At 38.5% G+C, this 25,266-nt stretch overlaps 1 protein-coding gene across 2 annotated transcripts in view; it reads right to left on the bottom strand.

The window, feature by feature from the left end:
- The window catches only part of CNST (consortin, connexin sorting protein), a 107,618-nt gene that overhangs the window by 27,148 nt on the left and 55,204 nt on the right, over nucleotides 1–25,266 (bottom strand). The window contains exons 3-6 of one of the 2 annotated variants that reach the window (XM_007534599.3): nucleotides 14,098–14,309; nucleotides 6,889–6,919; nucleotides 2,736–2,822; nucleotides 1,929–2,043 (exon numbers count right to left, since the gene is read on the bottom strand). In XM_007534599.3, coding sequence (XP_007534661.2) covers nucleotides 1,929–2,043; nucleotides 2,736–2,822; nucleotides 6,889–6,919; nucleotides 14,098–14,309 — 445 coding nt within the window. The remainder of the gene's footprint in view (nucleotides 1–1,928; nucleotides 2,044–2,735; nucleotides 2,823–6,888; nucleotides 6,920–14,097; nucleotides 14,310–25,266) is intronic. The other variant, XM_060192105.1, reaches the window with a different exon arrangement.

Genomic DNA, 25,266 nt, shown 5'->3' with positions numbered 1-25,266 from the left:
CTCTTTTCTCTCTAACTAATAAGGTAGATTTAAAAAATAAAAATAAAAAGATAGATTTTTTAAAATAAGTATTTTTAAAAGTGATTTCATTTTTAAACTGTGAAGTTCAAAGTTAACCTATTTCACACACTAAGAAATTGGGTTATACTTTGGAATCCCTTAAAATACATTTTCAAAGGTTCAAATTGGCCTAAGAAAACTTAATCACAAAAGGTAAGCATCGGGGGCAGGGGTAGATAGCATAATGGTTATGTAAACAGACTCTCAAGCCTGAGGCTCTGTCAAGTCCCAGGTTCAATTCCCTATACCACCATAAGCCAGAGCTGAGCAGTGTTCTGGTGAGGAAAAAAAAAAAGGTGAGCATCACTGCAGAATCTACTTTTTAGGTCTGTATTTTTTTTTTAAAGAATTTGTTTATTTATTCATGAGAAAGATAGGCAGAGAGAGAAAGACCCTGACACCACTCTGGCACATGTGCTGCTGGGGATTAAACTCAGGACTTCATGGTTAAGAGTCCAATGCTTTATCCACTGCGCCACCTCCCAGACCAAAAGCAATTCTGTTTCTGCTGTATGAACTAAGCAACCACCATTTGACTCTGTTTAACTGTAAACAAAGTTTTATGTTTATTCTTTGTGATTCTGAGGGAAGGAGAAAATTTATTTTATAAAAAAAGGAGTCTTTCAGACTTCATAATAAGAATTCATGCTCTATACAGATATCTCCCCATATTCTCTGAATTTTGAGCCTTCAAGCAATGAAGTTAAGCATATTTAAATGCTTTATTATAATTATAGTTTGATTTAAAAAAACTTGTTACAGTTGCGGGGATATAGCACAACGGTGATACAAAAGCTTGAGGCTCAAAGGTCCCAGGTTCATTCCCCCCTTACCCCCAATCAAGGCAGAGCTGAGCAGTGCTCTGATTAAAAAAAAAAAAGGGGGGTGTGTGGTGGTGGTGGTAGTTCAGGGGCTGGTAGGAGATATGGCTTACCCAGTAGAGTGCACACTTTTTTTTTTTAAGCTTTATGAGTGGTGGATTGGTGCTATGGTATCTCTCTTCTGGCTCTCCCACTCTTTCTAGCCCTTTTAAATGGAGGAAGAAGAGGGAAAAGAGTCCACTAGGAGTGGTGGAATCATGTAAGCATAAAGTCCAGTGATAACCCTGGTTGTAATAAGTAAATATTTTTTGTTTGCTTTAAACTATACCATACCAATGGCAGACAACTATAACCCTAATACATAAATTTAGCTATTGGAATCACTAAATCTATTAACCAAAAAAAATTGAGATTAAAAGCATTTAAAAATCTTTAATTTGGGGGCCAGGTGATGACATACCTAGTTAAGTGCTACATTATAGTATGCAAGGACCAGGGTTCAAGTCCCTGGTCCCCACCTACAGTGGGAAACCTTCATGGGTGGTGAAGCAGGGCTGCGGGTATCTCTGTCTCTTTCCCTCTCTACCCCCTCCTCTCCTCTCAATTTCTCTGTCTTTATTCAATAATAAATACAATTTTTAAAAAATTTATTAATATAAAGTAAATAAAATTTAAAAATTAGAATATATTTATCATGCAAGTATAAATTTGATATGAAAAATTGATGTTCAGGGCGGGAGCAGACAGCATTATGGTTATGCAAAGAGATTCTCATGCCTAAGGCTTTAAAGTCAAAGGTTCAATCCCCTGCACCACCATAAGTCAGAGCTGAGTAGTGCACTGATTAAAAAAAAAAAATGTTTGCTGAGTTTAGTATAAGAAAGAAAAAAAAGTTAAGAAAGGGACCTATTCCATCTAATTTAACCTTTCCAGTTAAAAACATTATTAAAACAAAAAGAACTTATATCTGAAATATCCAATGCTATCACATTTCTTTAGTATACTACTGCAATTGATTCTAACCAGATAATGCTGATGTGTACTTACTCTTGATGTGTTGTACAAAATTTAGTAAGCCGTTCAAAATCTTCACCATTAAATCCTTTTTCTGAATTTCTTAGTGATGTAACTGTATGTGGTTGCACAGTTTTCCATTTTGTTTCTAAATGTAAAATATGTGTTAGTTCCTAGCTATTTACAAAGGATATTTGGGAGGGAAAAAACAGCTAACTGGGACCAGGGGATAGCACACTGGGTTAAGTGTACATAGTCAGAATAGCTAACTGGCCTCAATGAGAAAGATGGTCATGTAAAAGTATCTTCTCAAACAACCCAAAGTTGACAGAAAAGAACTAGGTGATTACTTTTCCTTATAAGCAGGGGGCTGGGCGGTGGTGCAGAGCATTAAGCGCACATGGCTCGAAGCTCAAGGACCAGTGTAAGGATCCTGGTTTGAGGCCTTGGCTCCCTACCTACAGGGTGGTCGCTTCACAGGCAGTGAAGCAGGTCTGCAGGTGTCTATCTTTCTCTCCCCCTCTCTGTCTCTCTCTCTGTCCTATAAGTAAACATTGTCCCAGAGGTTAAATGGGTCAGTAAGGCACACAAAGGGATCAGAAAAAACATACATAGTTTTAAGTGTTCTTTCTTTGTTGATATGAAGAACAAAATACAGATAATTTCTTTTTTTTTTTCTCACAATGATATAAACTTTTGGTGAAAATGTCACTTTCTTTGCAATATTAACTGTAGAAACATCTATTTCCTGACACAGAAAACCAGGTCAAACATGCTACCTTTCTAGACAGCAACTTGTTAGATTCTTGATAATTCCACGTTTGTTCAGTCTGTACTCACCCCACTGTTCTTGAATGGCAGAAAGATTTGCAAGCAATTGCTCGTGATACAATCGTTCAAGCTGTATAAATTTCATTGCTTTCTCATCTGGATAGAAAATTTGAGGAAAACAGAAATCCAGACTATTTTCTCTTAGCAAGACTATCCCATATAAGTTGAGAAATGTGAAAATTCACAGACAAGAAGATAATCCATTATAATTATTCCTTTATTATTTATTCATTTTTACCAGAACATTGTTCAGCTCTGGCTTGATGGGTAAGGGGCTCAAAACTGAGAACTAAAAGCCTCAGGCATGACAGTCTTTTTGCATAACTATTATGCTCCTCTATCTTCCTCGCTCTCTTCATTATTTTTAAACTTAAATATATTAGGTTGATGAAACAGCGCCATTGATAGTATACCAAACCTGAATACCTGAGGCACCAGAAGACTCAAATTTAATCTCTAGTACCACCGCACACCAATACTGAGTAGTACTCTGGTCTCTGTCTTTCTCTCTCTCATTATAAGTAAATCTTTTTATTATTTTTTTAATTTTATTTATTCATGAGAAAGATAGGAGAGAGAGAAAGAACCAGACATCACTCTGGTACATGTGCTGCCGGGGATCGAACTCAGGACCTCATGCTTGAGAGTCTAATGCTTTAGTCACTGAGCCACCTCCTGGACCACTATAAGTAAATCTTTAAACAAACAGATAAACATCTTAAGTAAGTTCTCTTGATTTAGAAATAAGTGTAAATTGTTTTGTTTTTTTTAATTCAGTGCCATGGAATGAGCACAGGACCTCAAATACTACAGAGTAGCCTCTCCAGTCTAATTTTTTTATTCTTTAATCTTTGGAGGTGGGGAGGAGACTACAGTAAGGGAAAGAAAGAGACTGAGACGAAAGCACTGCTCCATTGTCCTAAGAGTTCCTGATGTTGTCCTTGGTACTCCCATGTGGTACCAAGGATTAAACCATGGTTCTTATGCATAGTGAGCTCTATAGTTTATCCTCTGGGCTATCTCCCAGTCCTAAAAGTAGATAAAGTTTAGTGTAGAATATCATGTAGCTGCGGCTTATATTCCATTCTGTAGCAAATGGTAGAAACAGGTATTACTGTTCAAAGGAAGCTTGCTTAGTAATATATTTCTAGCAGTCAAGTGGATGTAATTTAACTGGGGAAAAAAGGACCATGTGAAATCCTAGAATTTAAGTGTTTCCCATTTGTTCTCCTTAAATTCCTCTCTGCCAAGCATCTGTTCCCTTCTAAGGTCAACAGTTTTTTTTTCAGCTCACCTAGATCTTTATTTCTCACTGAATTTTTTTAATCACAATACTAAAGGACTACAGTCTTTAAAAAAAAAAAAAAAAAAGGACACAGCAAGACATGTGATTCTTTTGTAAAAATTTAATTAACTTTCCATGGTGATTTTCATTAATTATCCCTCATTTATGTGGCTTTTTCTCAAAGGATTCAGCCTACTCATCTGCATCTCATACTTAGCATCACTCGGGGTCATGGTAAGTCATCCAACTGTTCATCTTCCTTTGGGCAATGATCTCAGTGTTGACCCAGAAAACAGTAACTGTAGCTCTTTGTCCTTCTCTTGATCACTCAGCAGGTTAGTTCTTGCTCTTATCTGTAGTCTTAAAGATAGGTCAGGGATCATAAAATAGATCAGGGAGAAGCAAAGACTATTCTATTTGCTTCTTCCCATGACTTAAAGTTTATACCAATGTTTCTCAAATTTTATTAAACACTATCATTATATGGAAAACTTGCTAAAATCCAGGCTCTTGGGTCTGAGCCCTATAAATGTTGATCCTGAAGGCTATGAATCTGCTTCACTTTCTTTCTCTCTTTCTTTTTGAATTTGAAAGAAAGTGTGTATATACAGACAGAAAGGGAAGGAATACCCCAGAACATCATTACAGTAATGTGTGATGCTGGGGATTAAACTTATGCCTTCATGTTTGAGGGTCCAATGCTTTATCCACTGTGCCACCTCCCAGGCACTGAATTTGCATTTCTAACAAACTCCATATTCACCATCTGGTCCTAGTTTCCTTGTTATTGAAATTAATTTCCTACACATTTAACATTAAGTTGCTATTGTCTAAAGTTTTCCACTTGATACGATTCAAGGTAGGAACTGCTTATCCCTCACTCAATCTGTTGAGAGGTGTGGTAAAATTTCAACAGTGTTAGAGGGAAAGAAATCATATTCATGGGAAAAAGAAGACACTTACGACACAATCTTCAGATATATATTGGGTCACCCCTAGAACAGAAAAGCAACATAGGGTCAAGGAGATAGTTCAGAGGGTGAGCACAGGACTTGCAATCCTGCAGTCCAAGAGGTGCCAGAGTAAATCCTCGCACCACCAAATGCCGGTTTCTCTCATACAAATTAATTAATTTTTAGGAAAAAAAAAAAGAAAACTACAGAAACTGAGGGAAAAATCTTTTCATGGATTCATTCAAAAGCATTTATTGTATATCCCTAGTACATAAACCAGTCTTCTTAATACCATATCCTTTGGGGGAAACTGGATGGAACTGGAAGTGATAATGCTTAGGGAAATAAGTAAACAGGTGAAATTCAACTACTGCTGGATGGTTTTGATAATATGTGGAATAGAGCTAATTAAAACATATAAACTTGCAAAAAAGAAAAAATAACCCAGCTCTTTAGGAGGGAGGGTGACACGGCTTTGTGGGTAGGTGTAGTAAGAAACTACATCCCTCAAATCTTAAAACTGTGAGCCATTACTAAATTACTAATAATATATATGATTATGATTCAGTTTTCCTCTATAGATATATAGGTATAAAAAGACATTCATGGAATGTACTATGTGTAACTTACCTAGCAAGCTCTACCATATGAATATTACTAGCGGTGTACGTCTGTTTAATTCAAGAGAAAGAAAATTAGGGTCTGGGTGGTGGTATGCTTGGTTAAGTGCACATGTCACTGTGAGCAAGGGCATCGCTTCAAGCCCCTGCTCCCCACCAGCAGGATGGAAGCTTCATGAATGGTAAAGCAGTACTGGAGGTGTTCCTCTGTCTTTCTCCTTTTCTTTCTCCCTCCTCTCAATTTCTCCCTGCCTTATGAAACATACAAAAAAGAAAAGAAAAGAAAAAAAAAATCAATGGAAATTTTTATTGTATTTTTCAAAAAGATGTTTCCCACACTTAAACATCTATGGGGCCAGGTTATAGTGCACCTGGTTGAACGCACATGTTACAATGCGCAAGGACCTGGGTTCGAGCCCCTGGTTCTCAACTGAAGGGGGAGAGCTTTGCAAGTTATGAAGCAGTGTTGCAGGTGTCTCTCTCCCTCTTTATCTCCCCCTTCCCTATTGATTTCTGGCTGTCTATGTCTCTACCCAATAAATAAATAAAGGTAATTTAAAAAATTTTTAAAAATATATAGATTTTGGTAAGAATTAAACTTATCTATGGAAGAACTAATTTGGGACATTCTAGAAACTTGTCTGGAATGACAGAAATTCCCTACAGCTTGCTTTTACAGATATTTATGCAGAAGAGGACAATTATTAAGACTCACTAAAATTATCTCATATTTTACTGTATACAAAGTATATCTCTTCCTTCCTTCCTTCCTTCCTTTCTTTTTAAAGATGTTATTTATTTATCAAAAAGACAGGAGGAGAGAGAGAGAACCAGACCTCACTCTGGCACATGTGCTGCCGGGAGTTGAACATGCTTGAGAATCTAATATTAGTTTGAGAATCTTGAGAATCTAATGCTTTATCTACTGCACCACCTCTTGGACCACTCCATTTTTTCTGTTTTAAGTTAGTGATTTAAGAATACCTCTGGGAGTCGGGGGTAGCACAGCGGGTTAAACCACATGGTACAAAGTGCAAGGACCGGCTTAAGGATCCTGGTTCGAGACCCCAGCTCCCCACCTGCAGGGGAGTTGCTTCACAAGCGGTGAAGCAGGTCTGCAGGTGTCTATCTTTCTCTCCCTCTCTCTGTCTTCCCCTCCTCTTCCCATTTCTCTCCATCCTATCCAACAATGGCTACAGCAATAAAAAACAAGAAGGGCAACAAAAGGGAATAAATAAATAAATAAATATTTTTTAAAAAAGAAGACCCCTATGAAATTCTTCCTTTAAGTATGAAAAGGATACAGTCTTCCTCCTGGAAATACGATTCAGCTATCTGTAATTGAAAATAAACAAAAAGAGGAAATTAACATTTGGATTAAAGGACAAAAGACAAATTAAAAAGAAATTAAAGCAAATTGAGAAGTAAAGCACTGACACCATAAAAGTCTTTGATATTAAACTAAGAAAACTTTTATTTACCTACATTCATTAGTTCAGAAGAAATCTGACAGTAGTCAAACGACACACTTCAGAAATCTGTTCATCTTAATGTAGGACCTTTTCAATGAAAACTATAAGGCACTGTTAAAAGAAATAGAAGATGACACAAAGAAATGGAAGAACATCCCTGTTCATGGATTGGAAGAATAAATATCATTAAAATGATAATCCTACCAAAAGCATTAAAATGCCAGTGACATAGTTCAAGGAAATTGAACAACTTATCCAAAAACTCCTGTGGATCTATTAAAAAAAAAAAAAAAGAATTCCTGACTTTAGTTTATACTTCAAAGCAACAGTAGTTAAAACCGGTTGTATTGTGGGGGAGGAGAGATGGACATATAGACCACTGGGATTGGACAGAGAGCCCAGAACTAAATCCACACATGTATAGGCACATTATATATGATAAAAGGGGCCAGAACTGCCCAATAGGGAAAAGCAAAGTCTTTTTAACAAGTGGTGTTGGGTTAATTGGACAAATACATGTAGAAAAATGAAACAGACCACCAATTAACACCATACACCAAAATTAACTCAAAATGGGTCAAAGATATAGACATTAGCCCTGAAACTATTAAATACATAGACTACACTGGTAAAACATTTCAAGACCTTAACATTAAAGATGTATTTGTATTTGGAGACTTTACCCTATGAACAAATGGAAGTTGAAAAGCTTCTACACATCAAAAGAAAATTCCATAAAGATAAACAGGAAACCCCCAAAATGGGAAAAGATATTTGCACACTACACTTCAGACTAGCAGTTGATATCAAATATTTATAAAGAATTCATACAGTTCAACAAAAAAGAAAAAGAACAACCCAGTTAGAAAGTGGGCAGAAGATATGAATAGATGGTTCTCTAAAGAAGAGATACACATGGTCACAAACATATAAGGAAATGCTCCAATTCATTCATCATTAGAGAAATGCAAATTAAAACCACATTGAGATTCCACTCCACACCTGTTAGAATGTCCTTCATCAACAAAACAGAAGAGCATAAGTGTTGGAAGGGATGGGGAGAGAGATGAACTCTACTACACTGCTGGTAGAAGTGTAAACTGGTGAAACCACTATGGACAACAGTATGGAGAATCCTTAAAAAATGCAAATGGAAATACCTTATGGATCCAGCAATTACACTCCTAGGCATTTACCCAAAGATACAACACTGATTCAAAGGGGGTATATGTACTCCTATGTTCATAGCAGCTCTATTCACAATAGCAAACACTTGGAAATAAGCAAAAATCCCTTTAAGAAATAACTGGATAAAAAAGTTACGGGGCATATACTGAGTGGAATATTACTCAGCAATAAAAAGGTGATATTGTGTCTTTTGGATAAAGTAGATGAAATTGGAGAAGATTATGTTTAGTGAAGCAAGTAAGGAGGTAAAGGACAACTACAGAATGGTTTCCACTCATATGCAGAACATAGAGAAATGAATAGGGAGATCAGGCAGTGATGCACCCAGTTAAGTGCACATAGTGCTAAGTGCAAAGACCTGTGCAAGGATCCAGCTTTGAGCCCTTGGATCTCCACCTGTAGGGGCTCTGCTTCATGAGTGTTGAAGCAGGTCTGCAGGTGTTTATCATTCTCCTTCTTTATCTCCTCCTCCTCTCTCAATTTCTCTTTATCCTATGCAATAAAATGGAAAAAAATGGCCATGAGGAGTGGTGGATTCATAATGCTGGCACCAAGCCCCTAGTAATAACCCTGAAGGAGAGGGAGTTGAACACATGAATGTGAAAAAAAAAAGTGAACCTATATCTAAGACTGAGGGAAAAGTATAGAGGTTATCTAATGGGGTGGGGATGGAGACTGGGAATGGTGATTAAAAAAATTTAAAAAGAGATATAGTGATATTACATTATTATAGAAGAAGATTATAATCCACAATATTCTTCAGTATTAATTGTATTTTAGCAGTGCTTTTTTACACATAAGAACAATAAGTAAAAGATACAGTTAAAATAAAAAATATTAAAAATAAAACACTTAATAGTAATAAGACTCCTGTAATGATTGTGGAAGAAATGTTATCTACACAATGCCTAGCACATAACTGTAAGCACTCAAAATGACTTTGAGTCTAAGTCTAAAGCAGAAATGCAGGATGCAAGGTGGAATCATGTGAAAAAGTAACCCAAAAAGGCTTGGTGGCCAGGTGGTGGCGCACCAGGTTAAGCACACATATTATAAAAGACTAAAGAATCTTGACAACCAAATGCAATACATGAACTTTGATTAAGAAAACCTAGTTGGGGAGTTGGGCAGTAGCGCAGCAGGTTAAGAGCACGTGTTGCAAAGCGCAAGGACCGGTGTAAGGATCCTGGCTCGAGCCACCGGCTCTCCACCTGCGAGGGAGTCACTTCACAGGTGGTGAAGCAGGTCTGCAGGCATCTCTCTTTCCACCTCTCTGTCTTCCCCTCCTCTCTCCATCTCTTTCTGTCCTATCCAACAACGACGACATCAATAACAACAATAATAACTACAACAATGAAACAACAAGGGCAACAAAAGGAAAAATACATAAATATTTCCAAAAGAAAACCTAGTTATAGAAAACCTTTCTGGAAGAACCTACGGGAAAATATAAAACATGGCTGAGTATAAAATAATGGTATCAAATATCTAATTTTCATGTAGTTGGTGATCGCATTCTAACTTAAGTAGAAGAGTAACTTTTTAAAAAAACCTCTTTTTTATCTTCATTTATTTATTGGATAGACACAGCCAGAAATTGAGGGAAGGGGGCTATAGAGAGGGAGAGGGACAGAGAGACACCTGCAGTCCTGCTTTCCCCCTGCAGGTGGGGACCGGGGACTCAAACCTGGGTCCCTGTGCACTGTAACCTGTGCACTACCACCCGGCCCCTAGAAGAGTAACTTTGCTCTTGGGAAATCTATGTGCAGTGTTTAAGGGGTGATATGATATACTTAAAAAAATCACTGTAAAAGTGACTCTGGAAAATGTGTGTGCAGCAGAGGAGCAAAAATTTGGCAAACTATCAACAACTGGAGAATCCCAGGTAAAGGCACAGAGAGAGGTGCTGAGAACGAATGAAATGCAGTATCAATTAATCTCCCTTTGGTTTTTTGGTCTCTCTTTAGAGGCAAAAGGATATTTGTGTTCTTGGGCTAAGCCCCGGTGTTCCAGCTTACTGGAGATTTCAGTATTTCTTTGCTAGTCTTCAGGTCTAACAAGCAATTTTTTTAGTTATGATGGTGACGACATAATTATAATATTTGATATCTAGGTTCCTTTAGCAAGAGAGAAGAAACTGCTGAGGTGTTTACGATGTATGACTTACTGGACTCACTCAGCAAATTGCTATGTCCCTAGAGGATGGTAGTGGACCATCATCGAAATGTAATAAGATGGAAAAATCTTCAGACCTGATCAGCACTACTGCCATCTTCCCATTTCAAAATGTAATTGTCCACTACATCTGTTTTGGTGGTATACTACCAAAACAGTGGGAAAGAGCATCCTTTTGTTTGTTTGTTTGTTTGTTTCCACCAGGGTTATCACTAGGGCTCAGTGCCAGCACTACGAATCCATGGCTCCTGGTGGCCATTTTTCCTTTTTTTTCCTTATTTGACAGGACAGAGAAAATTTAGAGGGGAGATAAAGAAGAGAGAAGAGAGGCAGAGGGTAGATATCATAATGGTTATGCAAACAGACTCTCATGCCTGAGGCTCCAAAGTCCCAAGTTCAGCCCCCTGCACCACTATAAGCCAGAGCTCAACAGTGCTCTGGTTAAAAAAAAAAGAGGAAAGACAGACACCCTGCAGGTGGGGAGCAGAGCTCAAACCCAGATCTTTGCACATGGTGATATGTGCACATAACTAAGTGTGCCATTGCCTATTCTCCCATTTATTTAGTTATTTGTTTGTTTGTTTTTATTGCCACCAGGGTATTGCTGGGGCCCAATGGCCATTTTTCCTCCCCTGCCCTTCTTTTTTCTTTTTTTACTTGATAGGACAGAGACAAATTGAGAGAGGAAAAGGTGGTATTTGGAGAAAGAGAGACATGCAAACCTGCTTTACCACTCGTGAAATTTGATCCTGCAGGTGGGGTGCAGGGGCTTCAATCTGGGTTCTTGTGCACATTAATGTTTACAATGAACCCAGAGCACCATCACCCAACTCCCATCTTTATTTTGGACCAGAGCTCAGTAATTCTAACTCCTTGAAAAGGCTTGACTATAATTGCTATTTTTTTTTTTTTAGTTTTTTTCTTATTAGGGGATATATAATTGCTATTTTCAGTTTTGTTTATGTATTTACTCTTTAATGAATTTTTAAATTTTTATTTATATTTATTTATTTTGGATAGAGACAGATAAACTGAGAAGGGTAGGGGAGATAGAGAGGGGAAAGAGGCAGAGAGACACCTGGATCACTTGTGAAACTTTTCCCCTGCAGGTGGGGACCAAGGGCTTGAAACTGTGTCCTTGCGCCCTATAATGTGTGCACTTAACCACGTGCGCCATCACTTGGCCCTTTAATTTTATTTATTTCAAATGGCTTTCTCTCCAACTTTTTATTGAAATCCTACCAGGAAAGTTTAGACAAAATTAAAATCAACAGCCAACTATCTTTCACTCAGATTTCTAACAGACCACAGTTTGCCAAATTGGTTTCTCAAAAAAAATTTTTTTTCTTATTTTATGAGAGAGAGAGAGACCAGAGCACAGTTCCATCACAAGTATTATAGGATCTCATGTATGCAAGAATGTGCCCTATACACTAAGCTACCTCCCTGGTCACCAAAATTTGTTTTCTATTTTCTTTCACTCACATATTTTGCCCACTGAGATATTTTTACTAAACTGGAGGCATTATGTTACTTCACTCCTAAACACTTGGGTATATTACATATTATATTCAAGAACTAGAATATCCACCTACATAACCTATAATTTTATTATCAAACATGGAGGAATAATATTAGTATAATTATTATTTAGTATATAACTTTTGAACAAATTTCTTCAAAGTTGTTCCAAAAACAGACACACTGAATGAAATCAATAAATCCTAGCCACACAATTATAAGGAACTTGCTTTGTAAAGTTTTTTTTTTTAAAGGATTTTTTATATCTTTATTATTGGATAGAGACAGAGAGAAATTGAGAGGGGAGAGAGAGTGGGATAGAGACAGAGAGACACTTGCAGCCCTGCTTCACCACTCGTGAAGCTTTCCCTCTGCAGGTGGGGACCAGAGGCTTGAACCTAGGTCCCTGTGCACTGTAATGTGTGCACTTTACCAGGTACATCACTGCCTGGTCCCTGCTTTGTGAAGTTTTACCTCTCTCAGTTGTCAGAAGACAAAATAATAATAAATGTGAGTATCTTTTGAAATTCACTTCAGTGTCTAAATTTAAGGAAGGCTGAGAGATTAGAAAGCCTTCTTGGTGGGTGTTTTCATTTATGGTAAGAATACTTCCTTCTTTAAAAAAAAAGTTTTGGGAGTCGGGCGGTAGCGCAGCGGGTTAAGCGCAGGTGGCGCAAAGCACAAGGACCAGCAGAAGGATCCCGGTTCCAGCCCCCGGCTCCCCACCTGCAGGGGAGTCGCTTCACAGGTGGTGAAGCAAGTCTGCAGGTGTCTATCTTTCTCTCCCCCTCTCTGTCTCTCCCTCCTCTCTCCATTTCTCTCTGTCCTACCCAACAACAATGACATCATTAACAACAACAACAACTATAACAATAAAACAACAAGGGCAACAAAAGGGAATAAATAAATAAACATTTTTAAAAAGTTTACTTATTTTGCACAGAGACATATTGAGAGGAAAATGGGAGATAGAGGAAAGAGAGAGACAACTGTAGCACTGCTTCACTGCTTGTGAAGCTTCCCTACTGCAAGTAGGTACTGGGGAGATTCAACCCAGGTCCTCATGCACTGTAGTCATCATTTCTTCATTTCTTTCCAGATAGAGCTTTTGTATAAAAATACTTCCTCATCACTGTACTAAAGACTTTCAAGTTTCCAGGACCTCCACTAATTCATCCTCCTCCTCATCCCAAGTGTTATTATTATTATTACTGAAGTTCAGCTTTGATTTTGGCACTTCTATAATGAATTCTCAGGCCCTAGAAGTAAGGCATTAATGTCACAAACTATGCAATCTCTATTTCTGTCTCTTTTCAATTTTAATTTCCAACAATAACCCAGTTGAGCCATTGCACAGATTGATCTTTTTATATCTGATTTGGGTAGTCCAGTGAGAACCTACATGTCCTGCTAAACCTAGTTCAAAAGTCACCTGCTTTGTCCCTAATGCAAACACAAATTCGTACGCTTTTCTTGAACCTTAAGCATAAGTCCACTCCAACATGTCATACAGAGTTCTTTAATTAATTACTCACATAATTGTTTCTTCTAGTTCACTGTGGCTCTCTTAAGGACATACCCTGATTGGTTTCCCCAATGTCCAGCACAATTTTGCATACCTACTTGGTGGTTACTACATTTTCCTTATTTGTATACTAGTTATTTACTAAATTAAAGATGTAAACCACTGTGTGAATCTCAGGTTGATTAGTCAAGGCCAGTGTGTGGCCAACAGCCAATAATAAGTTCAGTTTCCCAGCAGCGGTTAATTCAGGGTCATGGTCCTCCCCCTCCCAGGCTCACCAATGGAGTTTTGATCAGTTACTGAGAGCTGCATTTTCTTTCTTTATTTTTTTGAGAATTGCATTCAATTTTTAATTTTCATTTATTTATTACTGGATATGAACAGAGAGAAATTGAGAGGGGAGGAAGGGAGACACAGAAGGAAAGAGACAGACTTCTGTAGCCTTGCTTCACCATTTGTGAAGCTCTCTCCTTGCAGGTGGGGACCAGGGGCTTGAACCTGGGTCCTTGCATATTGCAGCATGTGCACTCAACCAGGTGCGCCACGACCTGGCCTCAGGAATTGCATTCTAGATGACAAACACCAGTATTAGAATTTCAGTGAGACTACAAGTGAAGACTTTAATGTAGTACCTGATGAAGGCAAAGGGGCAGTGCTCTTGAATCCAGCTGTTCAACTTCACCTCGTATAAGTGAGAAGAGAGCTTGCAGAACTAGGCTTGAGGCTTCATCATTGCTTGGCTGCTCATTAGCATCTACTTTAGCAGACTCTTCAGTAACAGTCCCGGTGGCTTCACTTGGCACGTGTTCTCGTATTACAGTTGTGGCATCTCCTGAAGAAAATCCTTCAAAAAGTTTTTTTTTTTTTTGGGGGGGAGAACCTAGGTTATGATAAGTTCCGATCATGATATAACATCTTAAAAGAATTTTGTGTGAACCATAGTGTTTTCAATTAAAACTAATCATATTGAAAAAAAAAAAAACACATGCCAAGAACCATAAATCACTTTCATTAAGATGTCTGTTGATATCTGACTACCTCAATTAGCACACATACAAATCAAATTGTTCGAGTCATAAATCAGTAATAATAAAAAGCTAAAGAAATGCATATAGCTTAAAATAAAAAGAAAACCTAATCAGAACTTGATTGTTCCAAAGGAAAAACAGATTAGCTATGACCTGAAGTTCTTGCTTGCCCAAAACAAAAACAGAAGTGAATAAGAAGGCAATTGCATTGCCTTCTTATATCTATACTATACAATAGCCAAAGAAGTTGAACCTTTCTCTTTAACCTCTGGTCTGAAAGTATCAGAACTACTTGTAGATCTTAGGAAAGAAACAAAAATTCAAGTGCTAGAGCTGATGATCATAGAAATGCTTTAATTCAGGAGTCGGGCAGTAGTGCAGTGGTGTAAAGAGGAAGGACCGGGAGTAAGGATCCCGGTTCGAGCCCAGGCTCCCCACCTGCAGAGGAGTCGCTTCACAAGCAGTGAAGCAGGTCTGCAGGTATCTATCTTTCTCTCCCCCTCTCTGTTATCCCCTCCTCTCTCCATTTCTCTCTGTCCTATCCAACAATGATGACATCAATAACAACAACAATAAAACAACAAGGGCAACGAAAGGGAATATTTTAAAAAGAAATGCTTTCTTACTAAAATAAAGTTAACACATATGTATAAAAAAATTATTAATCTCTAGTCCCCACCTGCAGGGGGAAAGCTTCACCAGTGGTAAAGCAGGGCTGCAGGTGTCTCTCTCTCTCCCCTCCCAATTCCTCTGTCTCTATCCAATAGTAAATAATTATAAAAAAATCATTAACAAATGCTTGTCTCACAGTTCCTGAAAGAATGCACCAACTATTGGGGGGAAGAAAACAGTAATTATACACTATAACTTCACCATTCATGGAAATCTTGGGTATCAGCTCTAATTTTCATACACTGAATAGAAGGTCTGCATTTGTAATACCTCCAACTAGTCTTAGGATCATTCTCAGTAATTTAATGTATATGCACAACCTAGAGTACCCTTACCAGGACTCCAGGCTGTGCACAGAACCCTGTCTTTGACTGCCCTTGATAAATCCCCTCCCCTCACCAGACTCGTCAATTCTTTGTTTAGGAGTTTAATGATCTAGAGTAAATGCAGTTGTTGATACACATGTAAAAGTTCTCAATTTTCTGCAAGACACTCTCACCCCCAGCCAAGGTCCTTCACCATCATACATCAGAACCTGAGCTACCACCAGGCCCCCAGTCTTTTACTCTGGTGCAATACACCAAACTCAGTCCAAGTTCTACTTCGTGCCCCTCCCTTTCTGTTCTTATTTCTCAATTATTTTCATGAGTGTAACCATTCCATATTCATCCTTCTCTTTCTGGCTTATCTCAATTAACATGACTCCTTCAAGCTCCATCCAAGATGAAGTAAAGGATAATTCATTATTCTTAATAGCTGAGTAGTATTCCACAGCTTTCTTTTTTCTTTTTTTTTTTAATTATCTTTATTTATTGGATAGAGACAGCCAGAAACTGAGAGGGAAGGGGGAGATAGAGAGGGAGTGAGACAGAGAGACACCTGCAGCCCTGCTTCACCACTTTCGAAGCTTTCTCCCTGCAGGTGGGGACCGGGGGCTCAAACCCAGGTCCTTGTGCACTGTAACCAGTGCACTCAACCAGGTGCACCACCACCCGATCCCTCCACAGCTTTCTTAGTCTGTTATAGAACATCTAGGTTGCTTCCAGGTTTTGGCTATTACAAATTGTGCTGCTATGAACATAGGGTATACACAGATATTTTTGGATGAGTGTGCCTAACTCCTTAGGATACATCCCCAGGAAAGGAATTGCCAGGTCACAGGGTAGGTACATTTCTAGCCTTCTGAGATTTCTCCAGACTGTTCTCCATAGGGGTTGGAAGACTGGTCAATTCTTATCTTCCAAGTAAAATACTCTGTGCCTTTTCTCAGTTTTCATCACTATGGTAGTAGTGCCAACGTAGGAAAAAAAATATTCCAAGAACAACAAAAACACTAAGCAAACTACTAGCTTGAAATAAATTAATGAATGTTTTTATTTACTGTTGGGTTATAATATTATGTAAGTTGAGAATTACTGTCTTCTTTCCCTGTCTCCCAGTTACTCAATTGTGCCCAAGACATTTGATTTTGAAAAGAATTGGGTACTGCCTGTGTTCTAAATTCTTTTTTTTTTTTTTAATTAAAGTCTTCCCATACAGTTATCAAATATCAAACCTGGTTTTCAAATTGTTGAAATTATGTAAAGTTCATTTTCAGTAAAAGGGAGTTTAATGAAACCCTTGAAAACTTATTACCGAAGGAGATCCTCAAAGATAAGGAAAAAGGACAGAAATTATGACACCTTTATCTAAAAAGGAAGCTTTAATAAAAAGTAAGCTGAATCATGGACATGGACACACGTGTTGCAATTACTTCGATTATTTGGTCAGTGTACATTTGAAACCTCCATTTTCTAAGCTATTTTAATAATTTTTTTATATTTATCTTCCCTTTTGTTGCCCTTGTTTTATTGTTATAGTTGTTGTTGTTATTGATGTCATTGTTGTTGGATAGGACAGAGAGAAATGGAGAGAGGAGGGGAAGACAGAGAGGGGGAGAGAAAGATAGACACCTGCAGACCTGCTTCACTGCTTGTGAAGCAACTCCCCTGCAGGTGGGGAGCCAGGGGCTCGAACCAGGGTCCTTACACTAATCCTTGCGCTTTGCACCATGTGCACTTAACCCGCTCAACTAATGCCTGACTCCCTCTATTTTAATAATTAACCCTATGACTGTATACAAAATATAAACAGGCAAAGCATTAGTCAGTGAAATTACCTATGCCATCATATATGCATATTTAGACATATGTATGTATCTCATCAAAATGTGTCAACAGAAAGCAGGGCTTTGAGGAATGAACAGTGGGTCTCATGCATAGTAACCTGTTATGCTTTACCTCTGTGACACTTCTTAGCTCCCCCCCCACCTCCAATATGTTTATTAACTACTGGCTGTATTTTGCATAACCTGTGGGCTGCACAGTGGCATACTTGAGGTTCAGGCAAGAAGAGCACTACATGGTGATTCCACCATGCAGCTGGAATTCTGCAGCATTCCACACCAAAGAGCATGTTTCTGCTTTCCAGTGCTGTCAAGACTTTAGGAAAATAATTGTGTCATGGTTTATATAAACTTATAAATTGTTTTTTATTTTATTTTTTTTAATTTGTTATTGGATAGACAGAGACATTGAGAGAGAAGGGGGAGATAGAGAGTAAGAGAGACAGAGAGACACCTGCAGACCTGCTTTACCGCCTGTGAAGCAACTCCCCTGCAGGTGGGGAGCCGGGGCTCGAACCGGGATCCTTAAGCTGGTCCTTGCACTTTGTGCTACGTGCGCTTAATCCGCTGCGCTACTGCCCGACTCCCAGCTTATAAGTTGTTAATGTGTGTTATTTCTTTATCTTAGACACAACTAAAATTCAACAAGAAAACATCATTTAGTCATATTCTAGCTACATGGACTTGTAAATTACTCAAGATGTGATGTGATTAATGTTAAGCTATAAGCATACAGAATTCATTTGAGAAAACCATCTAATGCCAAAGAGTTAGATGAAAAAGCACACAGAAGTCAGGGTTGCCCTTAGTTTCCACCTGGGTTCCACTATTTACCAGCTGCCTCTGTGGCAGGTTAGTGGTGTGCTAATGCCCCCGCTTTCTTCATTTATAACATGGGGGCTGTACATCAGTCTTTTAAGATTATCACAAACATTAAACAAGGCAGTGCTTGCAAAATGCAGTCTGTGCTCCCAAACCTTAGCTCAAAATAAAACAGATCACTGGAGCTGTCAGGTGGTGATGCACATCATCTTGTCCAAGGAGCTGGGTTCAAGCCTCTGGTCCCATCTGCAGAGGACAGAAACTTCACGAATGGTGAAGCAGTGATACAAGTATCTCTCTCTATCCCATTCTATCTTCCCCTTTCTTCTCAGTTTCAGTCTCTATTTTAAAAAAGGGAGACGTGCACAGGAGTGGTAGGCCAAGCCTCAGTGATAATCCTGGTGGCAATAAAAAAGAAATGAACAGACTTGATGGGCCTAGAACTCGAATAAATGCCTCCATTGTTACTGGACATTTCTATCAAGAACAACAAAATAGACCCCTTTGTGGGCCCCCATAGGACCTTGCCCTCAATTTGGATCAACAATGGTAGAGAATGTTCCATCCTCCGAAGGGAGGACGGACAACATACTCTATGCTACACCTGAGGAAGATGGGTTGATACTGGGGCAGCATGGAATGTTCCTACTCATGACCACAGAATGTGAGCTCAGATCTAGAGGGATGCAGAGGTCACACAGGCTCCTAAGCTAATTACGGGCCCCAGATCACATCAAATCGATGGGGTTTACAGTCAACAATATTTATACCCTTTTCCCATATTAGGGAGATACTCTCTTCCCTGATCCAGCTTTCTGGTCCTTTTCCCAGCCATGACATCATCTCCCCAGACAATAATTAGGATCCACCTGCATATCAGATTTCAGGCTCAGGCAAAAAAAAAAAAAAAAAGAAAGAAAGAAAGAAAAGAAAAGAAAAACACTAGTATAGCCACAGTCCCATTGGAATATAACTAAAATATGCCTACTAGCTATCTACAAAATGGAGGGCCCCCCCCCCCAACATTTCATCTGCACTATTCCAGCCTTTAGGTTCATGATTGGTCAACAATTTGTTTGGCTTTGTATGCTAACTCTCTTTTCAGCCACCAGGTTCCCAGAAGCTAGCAGGATGCGACCAGACTTCCCTGGACAGACAACCCCACCAATGTGCCTTGGAGCTCCGCTTCCCCAGAGCCCATGCCCACTAGAGAGAGACAGGCTGGGAGTATGGATTGACCTGTCAACGCCTATGTTCAGCGGAGAAACAATTACAGAAGCCAGACCTTCAACCTTCTGCATCCCATAATCTTGGGTCCATACTCCCAGAGAGTTAAAGAATAGGAAAGCTATCAGGGGAGGGGATGGGATACGGAGGTCTGGTGGTAGGAATTGTGCCAAGTTGTACCCCTCTTATCATATGGTTTTGTCAATGTTTCCTTTTTATAAATAAAACATTTAAAAAAAAAAGAAAAAGTAAGAAAGGAAGGGGGAGAGGAAGGGATGAAATGAGAAAGAGATTACTGAAATCATAAAGCATGCACACATACACACACATAATAGAATATATATATATATATATATATATATATATATAATTTTTTTGAAGACACACATTCAGAAGGCAAAATAAAAATAAGGTCATCTGGGAGGTGGCACAGTGGATAAGGCATTGAACTTTCCAGTCTGAGGTTCCAAGTTCAATCCCAGCAGCATATGTAACAGAATGATGTCTGGTTCCTTCTCTCTCTCTCCTTCTATCTTTCTCATTAATAATAAAAAAATGTAAAAAAAAAAAAAGAGAACATATTCCTAATATCACAGTGAATATAGGAATTATACAGGAACTCTGGTTAGAGTATTTAATATCTTAGTTATTATTCACCAAATTAGAGGTTTAAGCATGATTGATCTTTTTAATTTATTCATTATTTTTAGGTAGAAAGAGAGGCAGGCAGACACCATAGCACCAAAATTTCCTTCATTTTAGTTGGGGGCAGTTGAACTTATTATTTAATAAAGTTAATAATAAAGAAAATATGAAAAGAGGGGCAGGGGTAGATAGCATAATGGTTATGGAAAGAGACTCTCATGCCTCTCATGGACTTTCATGGTTCCAAAGTCCCAGGTTCAATCCCCTGCACCACCATAAGCCAGAGCTGAGCAGTGCTCTGGTTAAAAAAAAAAAAGGAAAAAAGAAAGAAAGAAAATATGGGGCTGGGGAAATAGCTTAGCTGGTAGAGCATAAGAGTTTGCATGTTCCAAATTGGTATTCTGGCTTCTCTAGCTTATGAATTAAAATAAAACTCCCCCACTACAGTACTGCTCCACTCTGAATTATTATGGTGGTGGTGGGGATTGAACCTGGGACCTTTGGTGACTCAGGTATAAAGGTCTTATTTGTATAACCATTATGCTACCTCCCCTGCTCAAATCTTTCTGATTTTTCTCAAAAGCTTCAAAGAAAAGGAACACTAGTTTAACTGCTTAAGTAACTAATTTGTATTTCATGGACTAATACATTATAATGTACTAAAGCATTTTTGAAAGATAAAGCATTATATAACAGAAATTTCAACACATCTCTTTAAAACATCATGCTTCAAACATTTTGTTTGAAAATTTAAAACTATCAAAATTTAAAACTATCACCGGACTGGTGAAATGGCTCAGTTGGATAATGTTCTACTTTGTCATGTAAAAGACCCAGAGTTGGGTGGTGACACACTTAGCCAAGCACACGTTACAATGGGCAAGGGCCTGGGTTCAAGTCCATAATCCCACCTGCAGGGGAGACACTTCCTGAGTAGTTAAGCAGTGCTGCAGGTGTCTCCTCCTTTCTCCCTTCCTCTCTAGGTAACCCTTTCAGTCTCAATTACTCTCTGTCCTATCAAATAAAATAAACAAATATTTTATTTTATTTTAAATTTTTATTTATAAAATGGAAATATTGACAAGACCATAGGATAAGAGGGGTACAATTCCACACAGTTCCTACCACCAGAACTCCATATCCCATCCCATCCCTTGAAAGTTTTCCTATTCTTTATCCCTCTGGGATTATGGACCCAGGATCATTATGGGGTGCAGAAGGTGTAAGAGCTGTCTTTTGTAATTGCTTCTCCACTGAACAAAATACATATTTTTCTTTCTTTATTTATTTCCTTTTGTTGCCCTTGTTGTTTTATTGTAGTTATTATTGTTGTTATTGATGTCATTGTTGTTGGATAGGACAGAGAGAAATGGAGAGAGGAAGGGAAGACAGAGAAGAGGAGAGAAAGACACCCGCAGACCTGCTTCACTGCTTGTGAAGCAACTCCCCTGAAGGTGGGGAGCAGGGGGCTCGAACCAGGATTCTTACGCAGGCCCTTGCCCTTTGCGCCACCTTCACTAACCTGCTGCACTACCGCACAACTGCCACAAAATAAATATTTTTAAAAGTCATGTGGGGGTGGGGGAGATAGCATAATGGTTATGCAAACAGATTCTCATGCCTGAGGCTCTAAAGTCCCAGGTTCAATCCCTCGTACCACCATAAGCCAGAGCTGAGCAGTGCTCTGGTATTTCACTCTGTGTGTCTCTCTCTGCATCTCTCTCAAAAAAAAAAAAAAAAGAAAGAAAGAAAGAAATATTTTTAAAAATCACGTTAGTTTTTACATAGATAGTAATAATCATTCATAGGCCCTAATTTAACACTTGTCACTTCATCTCCCTGTCATTTCTCAATTTCTCTCTGTCCTATCTAATAAAAATTAAAAGAAAATAAAAAAGGAAGAAATGGCTGCCAGGAATGGTGGCACCGAGCCCCAGCAATAAACATGATAGTAATAATAATAATAAGAGAGAGAGATACAGACAAAGAAAAACCACAGAACTAATTAACTTTGGCTTTTGGTGGTGCTGGGGATTAAACCTGGGCTCTCTGAGGAGAGCCTCCAGCATGAAATCTGTTGCATAATCATTTTGCTGTACCCCAGTCCTACAGTTGTTTAATTTTTTAGTATTTACTTATTTTGGATAGAGAGAAATAAAAAGGGAAGGAGGAGACAGAGGAGAGAGAAAGAGAGACATTTGCATCACTGCTTCACTTCTTGTAAAGTCTCCCTCCCAGGAATGAAACTGGGTTCTGAGTCAGGGTCTTTGCACAATATAAAATGTACACTTTATTAGACGTGCCACCACCCCAGTCCTATGAAGAATTTGTGTGTGTGTGTGTGTGTGTGTGTGTGTGTGTGTGTGTGTGTGGTGGTGGGGGGGGGATACAATATTGGGAAATGGAGCCTCGGTCTCAAGCATCATGCTGTGGTGCTTCCCTATACTACTGAGCCACCATAGTATTCTGAGGTGAGGTGGAGAGAAACACCATAGCTCTGATGCACCATCCATGTAGTTTCCTCAGTGTTGTGCATGGTGCATCTGTGTGGTGCTGGAGTTGAACCCAGGGCCTTATGCACAGAAAGGCAAGTGCTCTCTACCAGGTGAATTATCTTCCACTCCCTGTAATTAAAAGATATATATATATATATATATATATATATATATATATATATATATATGAACACACACACACACACACACACAATTTGGAGCTAGGGATTATATAAATCATCTTGACTGAGAGATTTCATTTGTCATACTACCTGAATTTAATGTGACTTCTGACATAAAATTGTTTTACTATTCAACTTAGAACATCTCTGACAGTAGCTTAAAGGTGTTTATGGGAGAACAAAATAGAATTCTTTTCCTTAAAACATTAAGAATGTACTATTTTATTCTCCTTAAGTAACTTAGTATTGGGTCAGTCATATATTAATATAACCAAGAAGTATGTATTACTGCCTGTGTACTATATGGAGAACAGTGCAGCTCAATAATTAATGACTATATAGGTTACTGAATTAAAAAATTATGCAAGAAAAAAAAATATCTACAATTTTGTGGCTTCAGGCTTTGATCCTTGGATACACTACATAACAGAATTCTTCAAACCACATCAGCCATTCATGTTGCCCCATATTCTGGCCACACTTTCTTAGACAGTGGATCAGGGGGGATCTCAGTAGCTAGTAGCTCATGTAGCTCCAGAGCCAGACTCTGCTCTGCTTATTTTTGTTTGGTTTCTTTCCACATTTCCTCACTCAAAAGTTTTAATGTCATGAAAATCAAGAGGAGGGTTGTAACAATACACACACACACACACTTATTTTTTAACTGCTCAGTTCTGGCTTATGGTGGTGTGGTGGACTGAACCTGGGGCTTTGGAGGTATTCACCATTTAAATGTGACGTGATGATTCTACAAAAGACTTTCTTGCCTGACACTCTGAAGTCCCAGCTTCAATCCTCTTGACTACCATAAATCAGAGCTGAGCAAAGCTTTGGGGAAAAAACAAAAAAACAAAACTCCTAAAACATACATAGTGTTAAAAAAAAAAATCACAAAAAATAAAGAAAAGGAAGGAAGGGAGGAAGAAAAGAGACATGAAGACATGTAAGTGATAAAAAGGAATTATTTCCTTTCCTCAACACTAGACACCAGTATTCCAAGTGAGGTAAAATTGAAAATGGGGCAATTTCGTTCTGACCTAATCTGGGGTCAAAGGGATTCATGATGGCATAACTAACTACCTTTAGATCCACGAGGCAGTCTTCTTCTGTGCCCTCTGACTATATGGCCTGACTTCACAGAGAGCTGCATTGACACAGGAGACTAGTCTAGTCAAGATGCTTGTGATTTAAGGAAAGTGACTTGATTCCTGTCTACCTGGATTCTTTTTTTTTTTTAAGATTTTATTTATTTCTGAGAAAGATAGGAGGAGGAGAGACAAAAAAAAAAAAACCAGACATCACTCTGGCACATGTGCTGCCTGGAATCGAACTTGGGACCTCATGCTTTAGAGTCCAAAAGCTTTATCACTGCGCCACCTCTCGGACCACAATTCCTGTCTACCTGGATCCTCAATAAATTAATGGCCAAACATCAGTGACATGCAAAACTTGATAAATTGGTACTCAGTATGGTTACACTGATCTCTTAGAGCTGGGATATATGATCTCACTGTCAACATAAATGATGGACAGAAAGAGACAAAAATAAAAAGACTGGGGCTGGGGAGACAGCATAATGGTTACACAAAAGACGTTCATGCCTACGGCTCTGAGGTTCCAGGTTCAATCCCTAGTCATAAGCCAGAGTTGAGCAGGACTGTGGTCTGTCTCTCTCATTAAAGTAAATAAAACACTTTTTAATAAGTAAATAAATCACTGGGTTGTATTTTCTGTGGCATCTTTTTTTTTTCTTTATTATGGGATTAGTGTCTTAGAAATGTTACCACTTTACTTAGGGCATACAGATTTACAGGATTATTGTTCCACAGGGATATAGTTCCACTTCTCTCCACAAAACGTGTCTGCCTACCGCATTCTTCGCTAAGCCATCGCGATGTTTTTCTCCACCATATATCTGTTTATAAACTTTTTTTGCATGGGATGAAACAAGTCCTTGTGCCTGCCTCTTACCAATGAATAGTCTCTCCAGCTGAACTATTTATATCAAATGCTTAGATACCACAGTGGCTGAAGTAAATGAGTGTGTTGTTATGACAACTATCTTTTACTTAGCATCATTTTTTTTTAATTCACCCATGCTGTAACCAGTACCAGTATTTTATTTCTTCTTATGGTCAAGTTGTAGTCCACTGTGTCGGTCTAACACCTTTCATTTATCTCCCAGAAATTGGGCAGTTTCTACATTTTGGCTTTTATGAGTAATACTCCTATGAACATTTGCATGCAATCAAACACATGTTTTTTATTTTTGTTTATTTTTTTCTCAGAGTAGAATTCCTGGATCCTAAAGTAACTTTTTTTTTTTTTGGACTCCAGGGTTATTGTTGGGGCTCAGTGCTGCACAAATCCACTGCTCCTGGAGGCTATTTTTTCCCCTTTTGTGGTCTGAAGGTATCTATCTTTCTCTCCCCCTCTGTCTTCCCCTTCTCTCTCCATTTCTCTCTGTCCTATTCAACACAACAACATCAATAACAACAATAATAATTACAACAATAAGACAATAAGGGCAACAGAAGGGAATATATATTTTTTAATCTTGAAAAGA

Source organism: Erinaceus europaeus, chromosome 6, assembly GCF_950295315.1.
Source record: "Erinaceus europaeus chromosome 6, mEriEur2.1, whole genome shotgun sequence".
Taxonomy (NCBI): Eukaryota; Metazoa; Chordata; class Mammalia; order Eulipotyphla; family Erinaceidae; genus Erinaceus; species Erinaceus europaeus.
The sequence above is the reverse complement of the archived record's forward strand: the minus strand, read 5'-3'. Positions and strand labels throughout refer to the sequence as shown.